Source organism: Orcinus orca, chromosome 6, assembly GCF_937001465.1.
Source record: "Orcinus orca chromosome 6, mOrcOrc1.1, whole genome shotgun sequence".
NCBI classification, from domain to species: Eukaryota; Metazoa; Chordata; class Mammalia; order Artiodactyla; family Delphinidae; genus Orcinus; species Orcinus orca.
In genome coordinates, this window is record NC_064564.1 from 13,365,095 (window position 1) to 13,388,949 (window position 23,855).

Sequence of the window (23,855 nt, forward strand, 5' to 3'; positions counted from 1 at the left end):
AACTAGAGAAGGCTAACCTGAGACAATAAAGAAAACGATCATAAGGCAGTCAGGAAATCAGATTTTTTTTCCCTTTGATGTCATTAGGTGATTTGATCTCTGGACACGATGTTCCATTGTTGAGCTTTACAGATTTTGTGGAGGCTAAAGCTTGAAGTCATAACATTTTTTTTTTTCCTTCGGTACGCGGGCCTCTCACTGTTGTGGCCTCTCCCGTTGCGGAGCACAGGCTCCGGACGCGCAGGCTCAGCGGCCATGGCTCACGGGCCCAGCCACTCCGCGGCATGTGGGATCTTCCCGGACTGGGGCACGAACCCGTGTCCCCTGCATCGGCAGGCGGACTCTCAACCACTGCGCCACCAGGGAAGCCCTGAAGTCATAACATTTTGATAGGGAGGATCAACAGAGGAGGAATTGCAGGCCAGAACTGCTGTCGGGGAGCCGGGAGGTGTTCCTGGACTAGGGTCAAGAGAGAGTCTTCCCTGCACAAAGCAGTTGGCTAGGGTTTGTCTTCCTATTTGAGCTTTGACAACAGACAAAGACTGCAAGAGAGGACAAGATAAACTACTCGGGAGGCCTGGAGGATGAGAGTCCTGAGTTGGCATTCACTGGCTTGTCGACTTAAGAGAAACAGTATCAGCGACACATTCCCCTACTCAGAGGCATAAGCAACAGAAATGGGGTGGAGTTTAAAGCGGATCGCAGGGGGAACAACCTGGCAAAACCAGACACCCCCCGCCCCCTCCCCCAGGATGGGTAAATAAATCTCAGCAAGACATCAAGCATCCATTTCTAGGGTACTGGATCTCAGGGTGGGTAGGTGCTTCTCAACTTGTGTTCCTTGTGGGGCCTGAGGAAGATTCGGTGAGGACCGCAGGAGAAATCCTCCAGGGAGAGATGAGCCTTCCACTCTCTGGGTAACAGCAACCGGATTGGATTAAAGTAATTCTCTGAAAGTCTTTTAGATTTGGAAATAATCTGAGATCATCCTTTTTTTCATAGATTGAAACAGTGATATCAAAAGAGGTGAAATGACTTGCCCAAGGACTCACCCCAAGCCGGTAGCAGAATTTAGGCTCTGTCATGTTCTCTGACTGCTCCCCTCCCCTCCCCCACCCCACCCCAGCCCTGCATTGTGTCACACTGGTGCCTCTTTAGGAATGAGCTAAATTCAACTGGCAAGATTCAGCTTTATTTCTTTTATAGATAAACTGTTAGTGATATATCTGGAATAGAATATAAAGATGTAATGCAACACATTAAGAATTCCTTTCTGTGACTGTACAGAATGTGTAGCTAGCTTTTACAATTCTACGCATGTGAACGGTGTGGGGATGGGAGGGATGGACATGAGACTTACCAGAGCTATAGAAAAGAAGGAGGGCTTCCCCAGTGGCCCAGTGGTTAAGAATCCGCCTGCCAATGCAGGGGACACGGGTTCGAGCCCTGGTCCGGGAAGATCCCGCGTGCCGCGGAGCAACTAAGCCCGTGCACCACAACTACTGCGCCTGTGCTCTAGAGCCTGCGAGCCACAACTACTGAAGTCCATGTGCCTAGAGCCCGTGCTCCGCAACCGGAGAAGCCACCGCAATGAGACGCCCGCGAACCACAACGAAGAGCAGACCCCGCTCGCCGCAACTAGAGAAAGCCGGCCTGCAGCAACGAAGACCCAACACAGCCAAAAATAAACAAATTTAGTAAAAAAAAAAAAAAAAAAAAAAAAAGAAGGCGTAACCATCGGTCCCTGATATTGGTCTTTACTTGCCTGATGGCAGGGGAATAGCATAGATGACTTACCTAAATACCTTCTTGGTTCAGTTCTTTGAAATATTTTGAAAGCGTTTATCACCATCACTTTATAAAGTGTTCTTCATAAAGCACTTTTCTTGAACAGGAAAAAAGAAAAGAGTATATTTTAACCCTGAGTTCACTCATACCTTTGGTTGTTTAATGGCCTGCTACACAAAGTAAGCCCATCATCATCCACGTCCTTGGAAGCTTGTTAGAAATGCAGAATCTCTGGCCCCATCCCAGACCTGCTGAACCAGAAACTGCATTTTTAACAAGATCCCCAGGTGATTCACCCAAACATTAAAGTTTGAGAAGTCCTGCTCTATGCGGGTCTGCCATGAGACTGAAGAATAAGATGGAATGTCTTACACTGAATCACCTTATTTTTAAAAGTGCAATATCTACTCCCAGCTGACAATTTTAAAATATCAAGATTCTGTAATAAAAAAAACCCTCCAAACTTAATAACAGCTCTTTTTAGTGGATGATCCTTATAGATATTTCATAGACACACGGAATGCTGGAGTTGGAACAAACCTTGGAAACCGCTAGTCTACCCAGCATCCACCCAAATGCAGTCCCAGGCTTCCCGCGCCCCGCCCATTCGCCGCCGCGCGGTCCGGGAGCGAGTCGCGCCTCACTGACGTCAGCAGCGCGCGCCCTCGCCCCTGCAATTTGCCGGGCTTGCGAGGCTCGTGGTTCTAGCTTCTCCGCGAGACCGCCGAGCGGTATCCACCGTCGCTCAGGTCCCGAGGCCCGCGGTGTCACAGGGTCGGCGACATGTCGATGCTGGCTGAGCGTGAGTGTTGGGCTCGGAGGCCCGACCGGGCGCGAGGGTGAAGGTTCCGGGTGACGCGGCGGCCGGACCGAGTGGCGGTGGGCACCGGTCGCCGGCGCACGGTGGGCCGGGGGATGCGGGGGGCCGGGGTCCCGGACGCCCTGCTCGGCTTGCCCTGGCTGCCGCGGAGATTTCCCAGCCCAGCCTTCCCCGAAAGTTAGCTGCGGTCTGCTGGTGAGAGACTGCGAGTGCCCACTTGGGATGCTTGTTCTCACGTTCAGACCTGAACACGCGAGTGGTGGGTTCGAATGGGGGTCCGGACACCGGTTGGGGGAACCCGGACTGGCTCTTTCACTTCCCCGGGCCTCAGCTTCCTCTGGTTAAAAAGAGGCGGTTGGGCCAGCAGAATCTCTTCAGGCAGTGAAATCCCGTTCTTGAAAGTGTATTGAATCAAGAAAAAGAAAAGCAAAGGGGTTAGAAGCATCAAATACAAGAAGTTAGCGTTTTTTAGGGGAGGCGGGGCTAATGAGTGATTATAAGTAAGACAGTGGCGGTTTTGACTTTAGTAGTTGGAATTACTAACACTCTACTATGGAAGGAATGTTGGCCTCAACGCCCCACCCTGCCTCAGTTTGCCTTTGACATTTCCCATCACTTTGTGAAGTTCGTTAATTCCCTCCCTCTGGAGAGGCTGTTTAACTTCTGAACGATACCTGTAGCTAAGGCTGCCGGCCACCAGATGGCAGTCGTGCCTTGGTCCTGAAAAGCCGGCCGGTATCTTTGAAAGTGTCTGGTGAGCGAGGAGCAGAAACAACTGCTAAATTTTAACAGACCCAACAGACGCTACACAGGGATTCCATGAAATAAATGCTGTCGGCATCCTCTAAGGGGGTGGAGGAATGGGAACACAAAACGGAGTGGGTAAGGCACCATTCACATTTTACAGGGGCAGAAATTGAGGTTCAGAGGAAAATAATTCACCCCAAGGTCATTGAGGTGGAAAGTGACAAAATTGATCTAGTTATCGCTATATCTTTACGTTCTTGTCACCAGGGTCAGCAGATTTCTATTGTTTTTTAAACAGGGACTTAAAGAAAGGAGTGTGTTTTAGAGTGTGACCCTGTGGGCTCTATTTCTTCATCTGTGTAACCAGTGTGGCTAAGATTTCTTGTGGTTTTAATATTCTTTGATGTATGCTTAGTTCAGCATGCACTTGAGAACATTAGCCCTGGCTCTGCTATTCATTTATGTTTCTTTCCCTGATCAGTTTCTCTGGGGCTATTAAAAACTTCTTTGATTATGTTCATTACTAGGTTGGCTTAAATCAATGAGATGGTGAACGTGAAAATAGTTCAAAGTATGAAATGATATACAGATGTGAAGTGCCATCTGTGGACATCAGCAACTCAAGCTGCATAATTTCATGAGAATATTTTCCGTTCTCTTCCCACCATGACTCCAAAATATCAAATCTTTGACATTAATAGTATATAATATTTTGTGTTTTTTTAAACAATTTACTAAATTAATGTCAGTGGCATCCCTTATGATTAGATATTTGGGACTGGTGTTCTTATTTTAGAAATGAGAAAATAGAAGCATAGAAAAGTCCCAGTCTGCCATTTCACTACCTAGCAGTTATTTTCTCTGATAGTTTATAAAATTGGGATAATTCTGTAGGTACAGTTTTATAACCTACTTTTTTCCCCTAATTAATCTTAGTGAACATTTTCACTTCAGTAAGTATGCTAATTTCCTTTGTTTTCTCTTGCCATATGGACTATATTTTGTTTTCTTTCATCTTCTCCACAGTCACTTATCCCATTTTTAAAATCTAGTAGTTTGCTTTGTTTCTCAAAAACATTTTTTATCCTGCATTTCTCTAGTTATCAAATATTATTTTATTGGTTCTCCCCTATGTAAGGTAAGAAATCTCGCTTATATAAACGTAAGAGAAGAATTTCATTTATCACTGTCACTTTTCAGTCCTTATTTAATTCAGAGTCTTAGACCCATATTTTATCAAGATACTACTTTTTTTCATAGACTCTTTTCAAGACCAGTTTTTGACACTTGCAGTTATTACATTTTCTAATCAAATGACAACACGATAGTTAATGGATTTCATTGCATTAAGATTTTATGCTGCAGTTTCTGTAACCTTGAATATGTCTTGAATAATATTTTAATAAGAATATATGAATGATATATTTTTTGAGGTCTTGAATATCTGAAAGTGTCTTGGGGCAAAGAAAAAAAAAATTCTGTCCCTGGCTCTTGGAACTCAGCACACTTTTCAGAGTAAGCTGAATCCTGGCATAAACCTTATGGAATTAGGCCTGGCAGCTGTTGTGTGCAGGGCTGTTTATTGGGGTTACCCTGGAAGTATCCTATTAGATCTCCATGTAGGAGGAGTCCCTGCTAGAGGACGGTTATCCCCGCCCCGCCGCCGTCATCCCAAGGAGTGATTGTGCAGATTCAGGGCACTCTACCCTGAGCGGAGTAGCTGACCTACTCCGCTGGGTGAGGCTACCTGCCATTTCCCTGGGGAAGAGGAGCTGACCTCGCTGCCTCTCCAGTCTTGTGTCAGCATTAGAGTCTGCTGTATAGACGTTTGTGACATAAACTGTATGCCGTCTTTGTTGCAGAGGGTGGGTGCAGTCATTCTCAAAAATGTCTCCTTCATACAAGCCCCAGTCGGAGACCCTTGGCAGACACTACAGTAGAGACATGAACTCTGACACACACCAGGAAGCAGCCTTACAGAGAGAGAGGCTTGGTTAACAAGGCCCATCTTGTATGCTGTTCATTAGCTGAGTATTTACTAGATAAGTGGTAACTTAGTCACATGTAGCATTTTGGGGTCACCTTTTTTCTGCAAAGCACTCTAAATTGGAGCCCAACTCATTTTTCTTTGTAAGTAGTCTTTTTCTGCCTGCATGCTTAGTAAAGGTTTACTTATTTTTGCTAGGGTGTGGATAGTTACAGGTCTCTGTTGATTTTACATGCAGTACACTGAGCCTCTCTGACTGGAGACTGATATTTTTATACTCGTTAGGAGACTGCCACGGCGTGAGCAGCTGTTGACAGTGAGATGCTCTGCTTCCATTGGTGCAGTAGGTGAATGATGATGACACCTGACCTCCAAATTCCCCGCTTGGCCAGAGTTTACTTTTGGGTTTCATATGCTTGTTTAATAACTTTTGGAGTTCATTCTCTCTGCCATAATTGTCCTTAAAACTATAGCGATAAACTTGAGTTTCTAATGGTCAGTTATTTATATATATTAAAAAAAAACTTGTAGGGACTCAAAGCAGTTCCTCAATTCAGTTATCTTCCTTCCTCTTTTTTTTATCTTTCCCCTTTTCTTGTCTCCTTTCTTCAGCCTCCCCTCCTTTTTCCTTTCTCAGTCATTCATACATTCATTCATGTTTTTCCTGAATGCTTGCTGTGGGCAAAGTGTTTTTCACTTCTTGCAGTGAAGCATAGGAAAGAATAAGACATGGATGTGAGCCTTAAGGAGATTATGGCATAATAGCAACCATAAGAGATGGATAGAAACAGCCATAATACAGAAGAATGTTAATTAAATGACAAAAAAAAGCAGCAGGTAATTTACTGTGTGAGTTCAGAAAAGGGGTCATATGGCTTTAGGGCGTTTCTGTGAGAAGGGATGATTAGTATCTGTAGGTTGCACCGAGGGTGACTCTCCCCAAGATCATGACTCGTATGCTGTGAATTAAAAATACAAGCTTTGGAGTTGGTAGGACCTTGGTTTGTATAAAGACTCTGTTTTTTGCTTGGGGGCATTAGGAACATTCTTTCTGTAGGCCTCAGATTTTCTCATCTGAAAAGTGCAGATCTCTCCTCATTGGGTTACTGTGAAAATTGAACCTGAGAATGTATGGATAGCATTTGGCACTTAACGTATGTCTGTGATGACTGCTGCTGGTGATAGTGACACTGGTGTCACAGGTGCCTTAGGTTGCTGCCAGTTGCTGAATTGGAAGGCCCAGCTGATGGTACCTCATGTGTTTCGATTTGTCACATTTGGGGGAATATTTTTATTTTAATCTTATAAGGTCAGTTTGTATGTTCAGAATATACAGTTATTGGGGAAACCAGGATAAATGATCCAAGCTGATACTCTCCATTGGATGCCAAGTCTGCATCTGTATCTAATAAAACATAATGTTTGTTGTATTTATGCAAGTATCGTATGTATGCATTAGGTATGTGTGTACTTGTGAGGTATTCTCCAGGTTTGAAAGATAAGTTGCTAATGAGATAATTTGTCATTTACAGGTCGGCGGAAGCAGAAGTGGGCTGTGGATCCAAGAAACACTGCGTGGAGTAATGATGACTCCAAGTTTGGCCAGAGGATGCTAGAGAAGATGGGGTGGTCTAAAGGAAAGGTATCTTGGGGAAGAGCAAAGAAATTGGAGCCAGGCAGAGAGATTTCAGATCAGGAGAATACATCTTCCTTAGGAGACTGGGAGAAATTTATTTTGGATCAATAAGTGATTTTGGAGAAATAATTAAATTATAATGACCTTGTGATGATAGAGTTAGAACTGAACATAAACGTCAGCTGTCTTTGTTTATTGTTTAACCTGCTGTGATTTTCATAAATGGTGCCTTTTAATTAGTTGCGTTTGGAATCATACTTAACCATCAGAGTTTTATGTTGCTTAGAGTAAGATTTTATTCACCCTTAAAGCTAGACTACACATTTTCTCCTTTTTCTCACATTCCCTTTATTCCTGACTCACGTAGGACTTCTGCTGATATCTCTGCACTTAAACGGTTCTTGTCAAGGTGTTTAAAGATCTTGCTAAATCCAATGGATCCTTTTTTGTTCTCACATTACTTTATCCCTTAGCAGCACTGGACATAATTGACTTGAAATACCACTGTCTTGGCTTCCACAATACTGCCCTCTCTCCCGGTTTTTCGTCCTACATTACCAGCCACTGCTAAATTTTTGTTGCTGGCTCTTCCTCCTCTAGACTTTTGAGCTTTGGAATTCCTTGCGGTTCAGCCCTAGTCCCTTCTCTGTCCTCATCTCAAGTAGATCATTTTTATTATAAAACTCTTGATTCCCCCCCGCCCCCCACAAATCTTTTTCTTCCCAAGTTTTCCCCATTTTTGCAAATAACACCCTATCACCTTACTCAAACCAGAAACCTGGGAGTCGTGCTTGATTCCTTGACCTCTCTCACTTCCCGAATCCCCAGCCATTATTCCTCTCTATCCGGGGCCCCATCCTGGACCAACCACCGCCATTGCTTGCCCTGATCAACGCAGCATCCTCTCAGCTGCCTCCCTGACTCCCTTCCTTTCCTCCTCTGGGCCATTTGCCATATAGCAGCCTTAATGAGCTTTTAAAATACAGAAATTAGATCATGTCATTCCTTTGCTTAAAAGTTCGGTGGTTTCCCATTGTTTTAAAAAATAATATCCAAATTCTCCCCATAGCTTCCAAGGTCCTTAAGGTCTGGCCCCTTTATATCACCTTATTTTCTCCATCCACTGTGCTGGAGCCACTTGGGTGCCATTTAGTACACCAGGCGCTCTGGGACTCTTTACAAATGAGGGTTAATGATGCGGGGGACTTGGGGTCCCCTTCCTCAGTGTTGTTTTGTAAAATTATTTAATGGAAAGCACCATAGACTTTAATGCCTCTGATGGGCTTCTGTTAGTTTGGCAGTAGCACTCTGCTTTTGAGCATCAGAGAAAGGATGTTCTCCTTAGTGTTTCCATGGTCCTTGAAGTGGGTCACAGGTTGCAGGATTGGCATTCATTATTGTAAGTGCATCCTTGATATTACAGAATCTTGTAAGAATCCATTAGACTGTGTCCTCTTTGAGAACAAGGATAATGCCTCCTAGATGTTTAGTGATTAATCAAACAGTTGATGAAGGAAGAGAGGTATTTTTATACCTGATAAAAATGCTAACTCTCTTTGTGTTTAATCTCCACAGGGTTTAGGGGCTCAGGAGCAAGGAGCCACAGATCATATTAAAGTTCAAGTTAAAAATAACCACCTGGGACTAGGAGCTACGATCAATAATGAAGTGAGCAACAGCGTCTGCTGGGGGTTTTCCTTGCATAATTGATATTTTTGTCAGTGTAAAAAATTTAATCCAGTCAAATTGATTGATCAGTTTTAAGCTGTTCAAGCGTGTATCATACATGTTTTCGATAACTGAGGAGCCCATAACTAAGCTGCTGGGCATCTGTAACGTGTCATCGTTTTGCCTCATTGCCCTATGGGATTCTTTACTTGCTTATGCATAAGAGATCCAAAGTAGCTTTATTGCTGAACTTTGCAAAAAGTGTTCTTTTTAAAGAAATATTCATTTCAGGACAGAGAGGAATTTTCATCTTTCCCTGCGTTGTAATATTAGCTTATATTGTTAAAATTGGTGGCATTTCATTTTGGAAATACTGAAAGAAAGTGTCTGTCCCGTTGTCTGACTGTTGGTGTATAGCACTTGAATTTATTCACATTTCCCCTTAAAACACTGACACTTTGAAAATATGACCCTGTAATTAAAAGTTCATGGCTTACCCTGCCTTTCATTTTCAGTATCATTGCTCACTGTAGAAAGGATCTAAACTGAAAGCTTTGTTCTTACATTTCTGCAGCCAACAGAATCTGGTAGGAAATCTGGGGAATTACTTTAGGTAAACTGGGTTACATTGCTTAGTTCAATAGCTCAGAGTAGTGGACTGGAGCAGCTAAAATTGTTTGGGCTAACAGCTAAAATCTTAAACCACTAAAGGAAGAGTTTAACATATACATGTTGTCAAATCATCATGTTGTACACCTAAAACTAATATAATGTTATATGTCAACTAGATCTCAATACACTTGAAAAAAGGGGCAGGGGAATGTTCTATTTCTGAGGACAAAATCCAGGACCAGTACTTCAAAATGTTTGGAATGTCACACACTTACTAGATGGAATGTTTAGCAATATTGTCTATTTTCATCAATTAATAAACACACCTTGGACAATTTAAAAAAAAAGAGTTTATGTAAGGTTGATTTTGAAGGTAGTTTTGAAGAGGTGGATATACAGATACACTTAACTTTTTAGGAGAAGCATTGCCCGGTAAACCTATTCAATATACCTTAACCTTAAGCATTCTTTAAAAAGTACGCATGAGGCAAGTTCCCGAATTGAAACCCTGATGCCCACAGGTTGATATTGTTTTGGAGATGTTCATTCTCTTTTAAAGCTAGGTCGTCTTTGTTACGATGAGCTTATTAACTGAGCCCCTTATAAATGGGTGCTGATTGATTCAGGGAAGCTGGAGTCCTTCTTCCTCCCGTCCCCACTGCTGTTTTCTGAAATTGGGCTGGATGCAAGCAAGCAGAATTGGGCAAAATACTTTCAGCTCAAATGAGCAAAGAAGAGAGCCCTCAAATCTGTCACTGCTTTTTTCCTTTGACCTACATAATTTTCCCATAGTGAGAAAAAAAATATTTTATTTTGCTTTATTTTAACATTTAGCACACAGGTTGCCTGTTGTTTATTTGACTATAAGTTGACTTGATAAGTCACCTACATTTGAAGTCAGGGCTTAAGCTTCCAAGCTCCTCATTTTTAATAATGATATAGATAAATTACATTTCAAATTATACTATTTCTTTTTCATTCAAATTTATAAAATAATATTTTGGTGAAACATTTAAAAATTCACATTAACTACCAGATTTCCCTGATTCCAATATATATCTTATCGCAGCTTAGGTAGACTACAGGCTTGTCTCTGATTGAGTTTTTGGCATTTTCAGGACAGCTGGATTGCTCATCAGGATGATTTTAACCAGCTTCTGGCCGAACTGAACACTTGCCATGGGCAGGAAACAGCAGGTAAGGAAACTTTGCTTTTTATCCATGAGGCTTATAGAAGACGTAATCTCGATCTAAGATACTTTTATCAACTCTTTTTTACTGTAAGCATCCTATATCTGAAAGTTAATCGATTGTAGCTCTCACAAATAGTCATTTCTGTTTATGTTTTAGGGGTATTCTCATTGAATTAACCTTAGTCATAAGCAAACACTTTTTTCCCCATTACGAGTTTGAGAATGATAAGGTAAAGCTTTTATTCAGTTTACATTTCTCTGTTGCCTTTCCCTTATCCCAGCCTGACAATGTCCGGGGTCCCGCAGTTCCGGCCTTGGCCCTCTCTCATCTTTCCTTGGCCCTGGCTCTCTTCTTACGCCCTCCAGTCTCACGGGGCGATGTGTGGTGACCGCTGCCACACTTCCCTCTACTCCTTCACCCTCTCTCCTGAACGCCCTGCTCAGTGTCTGCATTCAGGGTGTCGTCGACTCCTGGCACCTAGCAGGTCCAGACTCCTCCCCCACCTGCACCCTGCAAACTGTTTGACACCCGTAGCCCACAGCCTGTTTTCTCCACCATCTTCCCCATTTCAGTTGATGTCAACTTCATCCTTCCAGCTGTTCCAGCCAAAGAACTTTTTCCACTAGGAAATTTTGTTTGTTCTACCTTTACAATATATTCAGACCCTGACTGCTCCATGTCACCTGCACGGTAAGCAGCATGGTCTGAGCAGCTGTTATCTCTTGTCTGGATTATTGCAGGAGCCTCTGAAGCCGGTCTTCTCAGCCATGGCACTGCTGATGTTTTGGGCTAGATAATTCTTTGCTGTGAGGCATGTCGTGCACATTTTAGAATGATTGGCAGCATCCCTGACCTCTACCCGCAAGGTGCCACTAGCACCCCCTCCCCCTAGTTGTCGCCACCGAAAATATCTCCAGATAGTGCCAAGTGTCCCCTGGGCAGAATGCCCTGACAGGGAGCTGCTGCTCTGAATTGATCTTTCTCCGTCCACGCGCAGACTCCTCCAGCGTGTCTCAGCCCAACAGCCAGAGTGATTCTTTTAAAATGTAAGTCCGTTTGTGCTGCTCAGGATAAAAGCCGAAGCCCCTGCAGCGGACTCGCAGCCTTACACAATATGGACCCTCTCCCTTTCTGACTTTGTCTCCTACCCTCCCCCTTCTTACCAGTTCCATCCTGACCACACCGACTCCTGTACTGGTTTTTGAATACACCAAGCGTGCTCCTGCCTTGGGGTTTCGCACTGGCTCCTCCCTCTCTCTAGAACACTCTTCCCCCAGATAGCTTCTGTGCACCTTCTCAACAAGGTCCATACTCAGTTGCCAACTTAAAACTGCATCCTGTTCCTTAGTTCCGTTTTTGGAAGTCAATTGAAAATTGGTAAGAAATAGCAGCATGAGAATATTATTGAGAAACATGTAGTAAGGAAAATGAGAAGAACCAGCTAAGAGTGCGGGGTCAGGGGACAGGGCAGGGAGTCGCTGCACTTTTTGTTAACAGCTTTGTTGAGGTGTAATTCACATGCCTACCATTCACCCATTTACAGTGTGCAATTCAGCAGCTTTTAGTATATTCAGAGTTGTCACCAGAACCAATTATGAAACATTTCATCACCCCCCAAAGAAACTCTGTACCCAGTAGTATTCATTCCCCACTTCCCCCAGCCACCCTAGGCAACCATTGATTTACTTTCTGACTCTAAAGATTTGCCTATTCTGAAATCAAAACTGCAATGAGGTATCACCTCACACCGGTCAGAATGGCCATCATCAGAAACTCTACAAACAGTAAATGCTAGAGAGGGTGTGGAGAAAAGGCAACCCTCTTGCACTGTTGGTGGGAATGTAAATGGATACAGCCACTATGGAGAAGAGTATGGAGGTTCCTTAACAAACTAAAAATAGAACTACCATATGACCCAGCAATCCCACTACTGGGTATATATCTGAGAAAACCATAATTCAAAAAGAGTCATGTACCACAATGTTCATTGCAGCTCTATTTACAATAGCCAGGACATGGAAGCAACCTAAGTGTCCATCGACTGATGAATGGATAAAGAAGCTGTGGTACTTATATACAATGGAATATTACTCAGCCATAAAAGGAACGAAATTGAGTTATTTGTAGTGAGGTGGATGGACCTAGAGTCTCATACAGAGTGAAGTAAGTCAGAAAGAGAAAAACAAATACCGTATGCTAACACACGTATATGGAATCTAAAAAAAAAAAAGTTTCTGAAGAAACTAGGGGCAGGACAGGAATAAAGACGCAGATGTAGAGAATGGACTTGACACGGAGAGGGGGAAGGGGAAGCTGGGACGAAGTGAGGGAGTGGCATGGACATATATACACTACCAAATGTAAAATAGATAGCTGGTGGGAAGCAGCCACATAGCACAGGGAGATCAGCTCGGTGCTTAGTGACCACCTAGAGGGGTGGGATAGGGAGACGCAAAAGGGAGGGGATATGGGAATATATGTATACGTATAGCTGATTCACTTTGTTATAAAGCAGAAAGTAACACACCATTGTAAAGCAATTATACTCCAATAAAGATGTTAAAAAAAAAAGATTTGCCTATTCTGGACATTTCATATAAATGGAATCTTGCAACATGGGTCTTTTGTGACTGGTTTCTTTCACTTAGCATAATATTTTCAAGGTTCATCCTTGTTATAGCATGTATCAGTACTTCACTCCTTTTTATTGCCACATAATAGTCCACTGTATGGATATTCTACAGTTTGTCTGTTCATCAGTTGAAGGACAATGGGTTGTTGTCACTTTTTGTCTATCTTGAATAATGCAGCTTTGAACATTAACTTACAAGTTTTTGTGTGGACATATATTTTAATTTCTCTTGGGTTTATACTTAGAATGGAATTGCTGGGTGATACCAGCAGTGTATGAGGGTTTTAATTTTTCTGCATCTCAGCCAATACTTTCTATTATCTGTCTTTTTGATTATGGCCATGCTAGTTGGTGGGAGTGGTGTATCTAATTGTGGTTTTGATTGGCATTTCTATAATGGCTAATGATGCTCAACATCTTTTCACATGATTATTGACCATTTGTGTGTCTTCTTTGAAGAAGTATCTATTCAGATTTTTTGCCCATTTTTAAACTGTGCTATGTGTCTTTGTGGTTGACTTGTAAAGATTTTTAATATATACCAGGTACAAGTCTTTTATCAGACATATGATTTGCAAATATTTTCTCCAGTTCTGTGGGTTGTCTTTTCACTTTCTTGAGGGTATTGTTTGAAGACTAAGGATACAGAAATAGATAAAAAGACTCATTCCCCCTCTGAAGAAACTTCAAATCTAGTGTGAGAGAAAGAAATGAAGTAAATACCAAAATAACTAGATCTCCCAATTTTTTTCAGTTCCTGAATAGTTGAGAGAGAGTAGCAAAGATAGGAGGGATTTATTTGAAAATTTATCCAAATCTCTTTGTTTCCTAAGCTTTTTCTTTCCCGTCAGGTATTCATAAGTTTGCATTATTGATGACTTTAGGTGGCTTCTAACACACAGGTTTGGATACTGAATGTGCTGTTGGGTTTAATAAAGTAGACACAGCTGAAGAAAGTGTAGACCATAGATTAGAAGGTAGTATCCATAATGCAGGTGTGAAAGACGAAAAGATGGAAATATGGAGTAGAAGTTTAGATGGAGGATAAAGTGAGAAAATCTAATATCTAATAAAAGTTCAGCAGCACAAGAAGAGAGAGAATGGAACAGAGGCAAAATTTAAGGAGATAGGGGCTTCCCTGGTGGCGCAGTGGTTGAGAATCTGCAGGGCACACAGGTTCAATCCCTGGTCTGGGGAGATCCCACATGCCGCGGAGCAACTAAGCCCGTGTGCCACAACTACTGAGCCTGCGTACTGCAATTACTGAAGCCCGTGGGCCTAGAGCCCGTGCTCCACAACAAGAGAAGCCACCACAGTAAGGAGCTGCTCACCGCAACTAAGAGTAGCCCCCGCTCACTGCAACTAGAGAAAGCCCATGTGCAGCAATGAAGACCCAACACAGCCAAAAATAAATAACTAAAATAAAGTTTAAAAAAAAAGAGTTCTGACTGAATGGTACTTTGAAAAAAAAATTTAAGGAGGTAAGGGCTGAAGACTGTCTAGAACTGGTGATAAAGCAAATCCACAGATTAAGAAAATTGAGAGAGTCCATGCAGATTACATTAAAAGTCTCTACTCGCAAATGTAATAACAGATGTGACAACATAGCATCATGGCAGAACAGCATACACACACACACACAAAAGAGCGAGAAGATTCTTAATGCAGCCAGAGACAATATACTTATTATCTTCAAAGAAGCAACAGTTATATATGAAAGCAGAGTTCTTAACAATGGGAGCCAAAGACATTGGAGTAATATATTGAGGGAAATATAACTGGCAACCTAGACTTTTACATTCAGCAAATATATCTTTCAAGAATAAATTTTCAGACAAAAAGTTTACCATCAGTAGGCCATAAATAAAGGCAATTTCCAAGGATGCACATCCTTCAGTCAGAAGGAAAGAATACTTAAAACACTATCTGTAGTATCCCCAAACTGGCCATAACCCAGATGTCCGCCAACAATAGAACAGAAAAGTAGACTGCCACATTTGTAAATACAAAGAAATGAAGAATAAAGTACAGTTACATGTGAGAGTATAGGGCAGGGTTTGGCAGACTTTCCACAAAGGGCCAGATAGAGATATTCTGCAGACCGAAGCGTCTCTGTCACAACTGCTTGGCTGTTGGAGTATGAAAGCAGCAAGAGATGATATATAAACAAATGGCTGTGGCCATGTTCCCATAGAACTTTATTTACAAAAGTAGGTGGTGGGCCGGATTTGGTCCACAGGCTGTAGTTTGCTTCTGGTGTCGAAGACTCTCATTAACTCAATGTTGACTGAAAGAAGTGGGACACATAACATGCAGTGTGATTCCACTTACATAGAACTTCAAATGGAATGCAGAAATATGATATTTAGGTACTAGACTTGGGTGGTAAAGTTATTTTGTTACTTTGTTAAAACAAAGTTATTTTGTTATAACTTTTGTTATAAAGTTACTCTTAGTAGAAATGAGTACTCTACTGTGAAAGTCACAACAGTGATTACCTTTGGGGAGGGGGAGGGGTTTGGGATTGAGAAGGGGCTCATGGGGAACTCCTGGGCTGTTATTCTTGTTCTGTTTCTTGACCCAGTTGGTAGTTACACAGGTATGTGAGTACATTGTGCTTTAGGCACTTTCTATGGCTATTACCCCCTCTCCCCCCAGAATGGTTAAAAGCAGAACGAAAAGTAAGGGGAGGGTGGTTATCCCCAAAATCATGGTAATGGTTACTGTTAGGACAATGGTTCTCAACTGGGGATGATTTTGCCTCCCATGGGATATTTCACAATATCTGTGGACTTTTTTGGTGATCACAACTGGGGGGATGTTACTGACATTGATTGGGAGAGGCCGGAGATGCAGCACAGCTGTGTCTCTCCTCCTTGCCCTGAACAAATTATTCAGCCCAAAATGCAGTACCTCCGAGGCTGAGAACCCCTGTTACAGAAGGAAGAGGCACAGGGGTGCAGGATGCTTCTAGATGCAGGTAGTGTTCTGTTTCTAACCCTGGAGGTGGTAACGAGGGGTTTGCTTTATAACTAATTGTACAGACTTCAAGTACTCCTACGTGTGGTGATGTTTGTGGTGATAAAAGATTCCTGAAAATTGCATGGGCCCTTTTCTGGAGGTAGAACATGGCAAGTGTAATTTATGTCATGTTAAACCTGTAATGAAGGTTAACTAAAGAGTACGGCTGCAACAATTTGAGTATCAGGAATCAATGTCTACCTTAATGAAAATCTGGTGTTGTATAATGGCCATCACTTTTCGTAAACAGGTTCAATGACATGATTAAGGTGTCAGACTGAGGTGGCCTTTACTGTGACCATCGTCATGGAGGCAGAAGCTCTTGAGTTTGGGTTCTTTTACCTAGAGGCATTCACAGGTTCATTTTTTTTTAAATAAATTTATTTTATTTTTATTTATTATTTTTGGCTGCATTGGGTCTTCGTTGCTGCACACGGGCTTTCTCTAGTTGCGGCGAGTGGGGTCTCTGTTGCGGTGCGCGGGCTTCTCAATGTGGTGGCTTCGCTTGTTGCGGAGCATGGGTTCTAAGCGCGTGGGCTTCAGTAGATGCAGCACGTGAGCTCAGTAGTTGTGGCTCACGGGCTCTAGAGCACAGGCTCAGTAGTTGTGGCACACGGGCTTAGTTGCTCTGTGGCATGTGGGATCTTCCCGGAGCAGGGCTCGAACCCGTGTCCCCTGCATTGGCAGGCGGATTCTTAACCACCGCGCCACCAGGGAAGCCCCACACGTTCATTCTTGAACAGGGAAAATTCTCATCTTGTTTGGTATCATAACTTTCTCCTTTGATGTACTGAGTTAGAGAATACTTTGTAACTTTTCAAGTGATAGGGTTGCCCAGAAATTATCACACCAGGATTCCATAGAGGAAGGAGCTATGAGATTCATTTTTGGAGCTGTGGAAAAGAGAAAGCAGATTTTTGAGCAGTTTGCTTTTGAGATTTGACAGTGATAGCTGGAAAGTTACTTTTTTCCAATTTGATGGTATCTTGATTACTGTTTGCTAACTGAGAAATGCCATTGTAATAGGCATGAAAACCCTGGTTCGGGACAGGTCCCTTTGTGCTGATTGCCCAGGCTGAGCACAATCACTGCAGCTGGGCCTTCCTGATGGATTCCCGCAAGGGCGGTCAGGGAAGTGTTGAAAGTGACTCGGGGAAGCCTGTGTTATTTGTCAGGAAGGTGGCGAGGGCATAACAGACTCCAGGTGGTGGTGCCTGTCCGTGTGCAACCCCATCCACTGGTTCACCTGTGCAGGCTGAGTCTTTTTCTGCGTGAGCCATAGAAGTGTAGTAAATCATTAACTGAGTTACTGATCTATAGGTTAACTTCCACCTCAAGACCACTAGAGGGTGCTGCACCCCTGCGGTAGGGACAGGGCTGTTAGCTCTGCCTCCGTCTCACTCAGTACCGTCCAGCCTTTAGAATAGTCCTTTAACAGAAAAGCTGGCCCGGAAATGGATCAGGAGAGCTGAGATTATTTTTCTGCCAAGTCATCTTTGGTAAATACAGTATCTTCATCCAAATGAATTTTTGGTTTTATTACTTGAATTAAAGCTGACAAGCAGATGACACGATAACCTAGTAACATATTTTTCTGGTATAATAATATTTTTAGCTCCTTAAGATTGCTTACCGAATCAACACAGTTTGCCTTTCAACTAAACAGAAATTTTATACTATTCTCTTCGTAGAATCTTGCAAAGATTCTAGAAATAACCCTTATTCCTTTGTGGGACACAAAAATCTCTATATTCTTTAAAATTTCATTTTTAAAAATTATCCTGTCTCAATTAGTTACTCCCAGACTCAATCCAGCTTTTTGATAGACTTATCTCATGGTTTAAGAAGTGCTTTTTACTTCTGTCAGGTATCTTGTCCCTTGTGGTTTTAAATATTTTGGAAATAAACGGGGATGCTGCTAACCTGTCATCCACAGAGGTGTGGTTTAGGACAGGCATCTTCAAATTGTTTTGCTCCCAGGGCTCCTGAGGGAATTTCGAAGAACAGTATACCCTATCTCACAGTTTTAGATCGACATCTATAATGTTTTTAATCACAGCTTTAAATAGTTACAAAGAATGTAATACCTGCCTACTGGGAAAATTGGCATTTTAAAATAAAAGCATTCCGTCAGTCCCAGATGTATCCAGTGGATGTTAAATCCCAGAGCAACTTGATATCCATGGTCATCTCTTTAGAAATAGAAAAGTAAGTCCTTTAATATTCAGAGATATTATGTTTCCTAGTATCTTTTCCTCTGAAATATTTCCTTTGTATATATCCCATAATATGTTAATATATTTTTTTTGCTTGAACTTTGAAAAATTCATTACCCTGTCATGTTTCTCCACTACAAAACAAATACATATAAATTTTGGGTTTATTTCTCATAGCCCCAAGGCCTAAGGGTAAATACTTTTACTTTGGATTAGGTTGTCTTTATTAATTAGTAGATTGTAATGCACAAAACCAGGAAATAATAAATTTTGATAAATAATTATTAGAACAGTAAAACCTTTTTGGAAATGCTGGGTTTGCGGCTTTGAATAAAGGATGCCTCCATGACACCAGTACTGTGGCTTGTTCCTTATTGATCCTGGTGAGAGGAGAGCTGTGCTCCCCTTGTGTAAAGTGGGAGGAGGATGCAGGGGAGAAGCAAAGAAGGAGGACCAGATTGATGCATCCACATAGAACAGAGCAGCTTTAGGAAAGCGTGTGTGTGGACAGCCAGGTAGAAACTGCTCCCCTAGGACGTGTCCGGGCTCGGGTTTGCTCTGGAAAGGCTGTGTGCTCGGAAGGTGGCGAAGCTCCCAGGAGGTTCTCAACGTCCCCAGAAGTGTGAGCGCAGCTCCGCTGGCACACAGTGTGGAGGTTAAGGATGTGTGCTCTCATGTAGATCTTCCTGGGTTCCAGTTCCATCATAGCCACCGCCTTGATGGACCTTATTTTAGCCCTCTTGCTTCAGTGCCCTGTGAAGTCGGTTTATTAGTCCTAGCAGCTACCTTCCAGGGCGGTTGCCGAGATGGAATGCAGGATGGCACAGAAAGCTTACAGCCCAGCGCCTGGTGCTTCATAAGCCTTCAGTGGGTAAAAGCCACTTCAAGCTGGTACTGTGCTTGGTAGTTTGTGTTTGGAACATCAAAATTGAGACTGTTGGGCTTCCCTGGTGGCGCAGTGGTTGAGAGTCCGCCTGCCGATGCAGGGGACACGGGTTCGTGCCCCGATCCGGGAAGATCCCACATGCCGTGGAGCGGCTGGGCCCGTGAGCCATGGCCGCTGAGCCTGCGCGTCCGGAGCCTGTGCTCCGCAACGGGAGAGGCTGCGGCAGTGAGAGGCCCGCGTACCGCTAAAAAAAAAAAAAAAATTGAGACTGTTATGTGCTATGTAAAGTGTTTGGCCACAGAAAAGAGCAGAAAGTTTCCTGGTGGGATGTTTTTGAAAAAGTCCCAAGCTGATCTTGGGAAGTGACCGCGGAGGAGAATGTTTCAGGTTGTTGATGTGATTAAGCTGTGCTAGGCATTGTCTGAAAGCTTGAAACATCTACCTTAACATTGTTCAGAGCCTTGCTATGTAATTTACACTTTGCTTTTGAAATGACTAATTTCCTGGGAGGGATTACCCTTAGCTAATGTGTTTAATGGACATGTGCTTGTTTTGCTTCACTACTAAGGTGAAAATTTCCTTTTTTCTCCTTTCTCTAACCTCGTATTTATATTTCCTTATGACATAACCATAGGAAAATTCAGTCTCTTTTCTACCTATGATGTGCTCTTTCTGCTACCTAAACTTGACAAATAGATAAAGATGAGGGAACACAGGCAGCTACTGAGATTCCTGTCACTGACTCTCACCCCGGATCTACGTGCTCTGATATTTCAGGCAAAGGACTAAGACTGCTTTCTGGCTCACGTTTTCCTGTTTTGTCAAAGGAGTAACCACATGAGTTTATTCCTCAATGATTTGTTTTTGTTGTTGCTTTTGTCCTGAAAGGCGAGCCTCCAGTGAAATCTGGTGTTTGAGGCGGTGGCTCAGTGCCAGCTCTGCGCCTTCACGCTCTACCTAATTAGCATCTCTGATCTGTTTTTGATTATCATTAATCTATCTTACCTTTATTCACTTTTTTTTTTTTTTTGCGGTACGCGGGCCTCTCACTGTTGTGGCCTCCCCTGTTGCGGAGCACAGGCTCCGGACGCGCAGGCTCAGCGGCCATGGCTCACGGGCCCAGCCGCTCCGCGGCATGTGGGATCTTCCCGGACTGGGGCACGAACCCGTGTCCCCTGCATCGGCAGGCGGACTCTCAACCACTGCGCCACCAGGGAAGCCCCCTTTATTCACTTTTTAAAAGAACTTTTTATTTGGAAACAATTATAGACTTACAGGAAATTGCAAAAATAGTAGTAGAAAGCGTCCTGAATACCATTCACCCAGTTTCCCCCAACGGTGGCATCTAAGGTAGCCGTAGCATAACATCAAAACTAGGAAATTGACACTCATGTTGACTATTAACTAGAACGCAGACCTTATTCAGTTTTCACTATTTTTTTTTTAGCCTTCATTCATTTGTGTGTGTGTATGTGTGTGTGTGTAGTTCTGTACAATTTTATCACATGTATAGATTCATGTAGCCACCACCACAATCAAGATACAGAATTGCTTCATCACCACAAAAGAGCTGCCTCATAATGCCTTTTTGTGTTTACACCCACCTTCTACCCCTCCAACCTCCAAACTCCACTTTCATCTTTGTCCCTAGAAACCTTTCATCTGTTCCCCATCTCTGTAGTTCTGTCATTTCAAGAATGTTATGGTCTCGGTGGGTCATGTAGTGTGTAGAGTGGCCTTTTCACTTAAGCATAATGCCCTTGAAGGCCATCTAGGTTGTTGCAGTATCAGCAGCTCCTTCCTCTTTACTGCGGGGTCGTGTTCCCATATAAGGGAGTACCAGAATTTGCTCAGCCATTCACCCATTGAAGGAATTTTGGGTTAATTCCAGTATTTTACTATCACAGATAAAGCTGTCATGAACATTCATGTGGAGGTTTTTTGTGTGAACAGAAGTTTTCGTTTCTCTTCTTCCAGGATGTTATAAACTTACGGAGAATAGCCCTGCCAGATCCATGGCACACAGTTTAAGAATATTTCTGATCATTTTTAGAGTTCAGTAATACATAAGAGGTCTCACAGGATTTTATTTAAATAAGACTGTGTCACTGTAAGAATGAGAATGGAATGCAGAGAGTTTAATGTAATGCTTTTCATGCTTTTTTAAAAGACTCCTCAGACAACAAGGAAAAGAAATCTTTCAGCCTTGAAGAGAAGTCCAAAATCTCCAAAAACCGTGTTCATTATGTGAAATTCACAAAAGGTAAAATGAAGCATTTCTTTACTTGTTTGAAATCTCTGTGTTCACACTGGATTTCTTAAAGCATTTTTAGCTCTTCACTAGCATCACTTGTTTTACTTACAAAATGGGGAAGGAGGGCCGCGCTGACTGGATTGATCTAAAGCAGCGCTGACGTTTCAGCTCTTGCTGTGAGTCACCGGGGGTCTTGTTAGGATGCAGATGCAGACTCATTCGTTCTGAGGTGGGCCCCAGGTTCGGCTTTAGACTATGTACGAGTCCTTTGGTAAAAAGCTGAGTGTGGAAGCTAACTTGCTGTTTAGAAGAGAAAAGGGACTTTATGTGGCTAGATCAGAAAATTTTAATTTATCGCTCAACATTTTTATTTACATTTTCCTGTTTTTCAGAGCTTAATGTTGGTGTTGAACAGCTCCTAAAATGTGCCAATTTAGAGAATTATGCGCCATGTTGAGATCTCCAGTATGAGAAATCTCACTCCCGAGTTGACTCTTCTATTATTCCACACCGTTTCTGTGTTTCATGCAGTGTTAACTTAGGTGTTCCATGGTCATTGCAAAAATGGTGTTAGAAAACATGTCTTCCTTCATCACCACCTCCCCACTCCCCAGTGCTGTACCTACACGGTCAGCCGTGGGTGCAGGTGTCCTATTTCACCACTAGGTGGCAGTCTTGTATTGGAAAGAAACCATTTAACTTGAACTCATCAACTCCCCAGATGTTTTCCCATGGAACAGTGTTGTGTACTAAGTGTACTTTTCAGGCACAAAACGTTATTTATTACATTAATATACTTAAAGTGTAAGTATGATAACTATGTTATCTAGTCACCATTTGATGGTTCGTCTATGGGAGAGTGGCTGTATGTTTCTACCTCTGTATGCCAGGAAAAGCACGGGTCTTTGCTTTAGTCTCGTTGGCATGATTGGGAATTCCCTGACATCTAGAACCCTGCTGAATAGCAATGGGCACTGGAATTCTCACTACTCTAAACTGTTAATGGTGGCTCTCATTTGGAGCCAGGACCCCAAAAGGTAGACTGGGTTTGGTTTGAGGGAGGGCTCATGGCAGAGCTGAAGGGAGGAGAGAGCCGATTGGGTTCGGGGACGCGTGCAGGGAGAGACTGGGGTTCCCCTTCCCTGTCCCGGCAGGTATGGCTTGTCTGGCTCGTCGTGTTAGCCTCTCTTCTTTCTGTCAGGGTAGAAGCTTCTTTGTCGTTCTCCCGTATGGCTTCTGAGCAGGGTTCCTCTCCACCCCTGACCTGCTGCAGGACAGAAAGCAATCCTTGTTGGCCCCTCTGTCCTTGTCGGGAGAGGCTAAATGGTCACTTAATACCCATCCCCTTAGGGAAAAAAAAAATAGTTACAGCAGGAGGGGTGCTGAGCACAAATGAAATTAAAAGTGCGCTGTGACTTTTGGGTAGTACAGCAGTCTTTTAAGCTCTGACTTTTGAGAATAGAATCTTCTCATTTTCCTTTTGTACCTGACTACATGCATAATTTCATCTGAAGCATTTGCCGAAGCTGGGATAAAACTCTTTAATCTAATGGATGCCGGGAGTATCTCCTTTCTGTTTCTAGTTAAGCCACCCCCTTGCCAGGTGACCCTATCAACCTGCTTGGTTTGTTGTGCTTTCCTTTTCTCTCTTTTAAAATGAGGTTTGCTTATTTATTAGCCTTGTTTGGGGAGCAGGGGGCATTGGTATGTAGGGAGGGTAATTCAACATATATTGTAAGAAAGGTAGCAGAGAAGATTGAGTGGAAAATAGAGGAATTGCAGATTGGGAATAAATAGGAAAGATAGAGGGAGGCAGAAATCCAGGTAGTGAGGAAAATACTCATTTACTGTCCATCTCAGCAATCCACAGTGAAAGTTAATTTTTATTTACTTATTTATTTATTTTTAATTTTATTTATTTGGCCGTGTGGCGCGGCATGTGGGATCTTAGTTCCCTGACCAGGGATTGAACCCATGCCCCCTGCAGTGGAAGCGCCTCCATGCTGGACCGCCGGACCGCCAGGGAAGTCCCCAAACGTTTATTTTAAAGTTCTTCAACTTACTGAAAGAAATCTTTCCTTGTAGAGCAGCTGTTGTCACTGGATGTGAATGATAACCTCTCAGTTTCCTCCAAGAAGGACTATCTTAGGCCACAGGAAACTGGATTCTGGCCATGACTGTCTCACACAAATCACTCAACCTCCTCCCCTCTTTTAGCCTCAGTTTCCATTTTTGTGAAATGAAAGATTTTTAAGTCATTGTTGAGTTCTAAAATAGGTTGTGCTTTCGAACTTACCAGAAATGATGCCGTTGTGTGGACATTTTGATGTCCACAGCATAGTGGATGATAAGGAGTTTTGCCCATGGGTATGCTCGTAGTACAGTAACTAACTC

The 23,855-nt window shown here is 42.8% G+C and overlaps 1 protein-coding gene across 2 annotated transcripts in view; it reads left to right on the forward strand.

Annotated features, from left to right (window-relative positions):
* Nucleotides 1-2,431: 2,431 nt before the first annotated feature.
* Nucleotides 2,432-23,855, forward strand: part of PINX1 (PIN2 (TERF1) interacting telomerase inhibitor 1) — an 82,755-nt gene continuing 61,331 nt past the window's right edge. Inside the window, exons 1-5 of one of the 2 annotated variants that reach the window (XM_004270718.3) lie at nt 2,432-2,590; nt 6,875-6,984; nt 8,554-8,646; nt 10,377-10,455; nt 21,378-21,470. In XM_004270718.3, the coding sequence (XP_004270766.1) occupies nt 2,572-2,590; nt 6,875-6,984; nt 8,554-8,646; nt 10,377-10,455; nt 21,378-21,470 (394 nt within the window). In that variant the 5' untranslated portion in view covers nt 2,432-2,571. Of the gene's footprint in view, nt 2,591-2,644; nt 2,804-6,874; nt 6,985-8,553; nt 8,647-10,376; nt 10,456-21,377; nt 21,471-23,855 lie in introns of those variants that run through there. The other variant, XM_033429872.2, reaches the window with a different exon arrangement.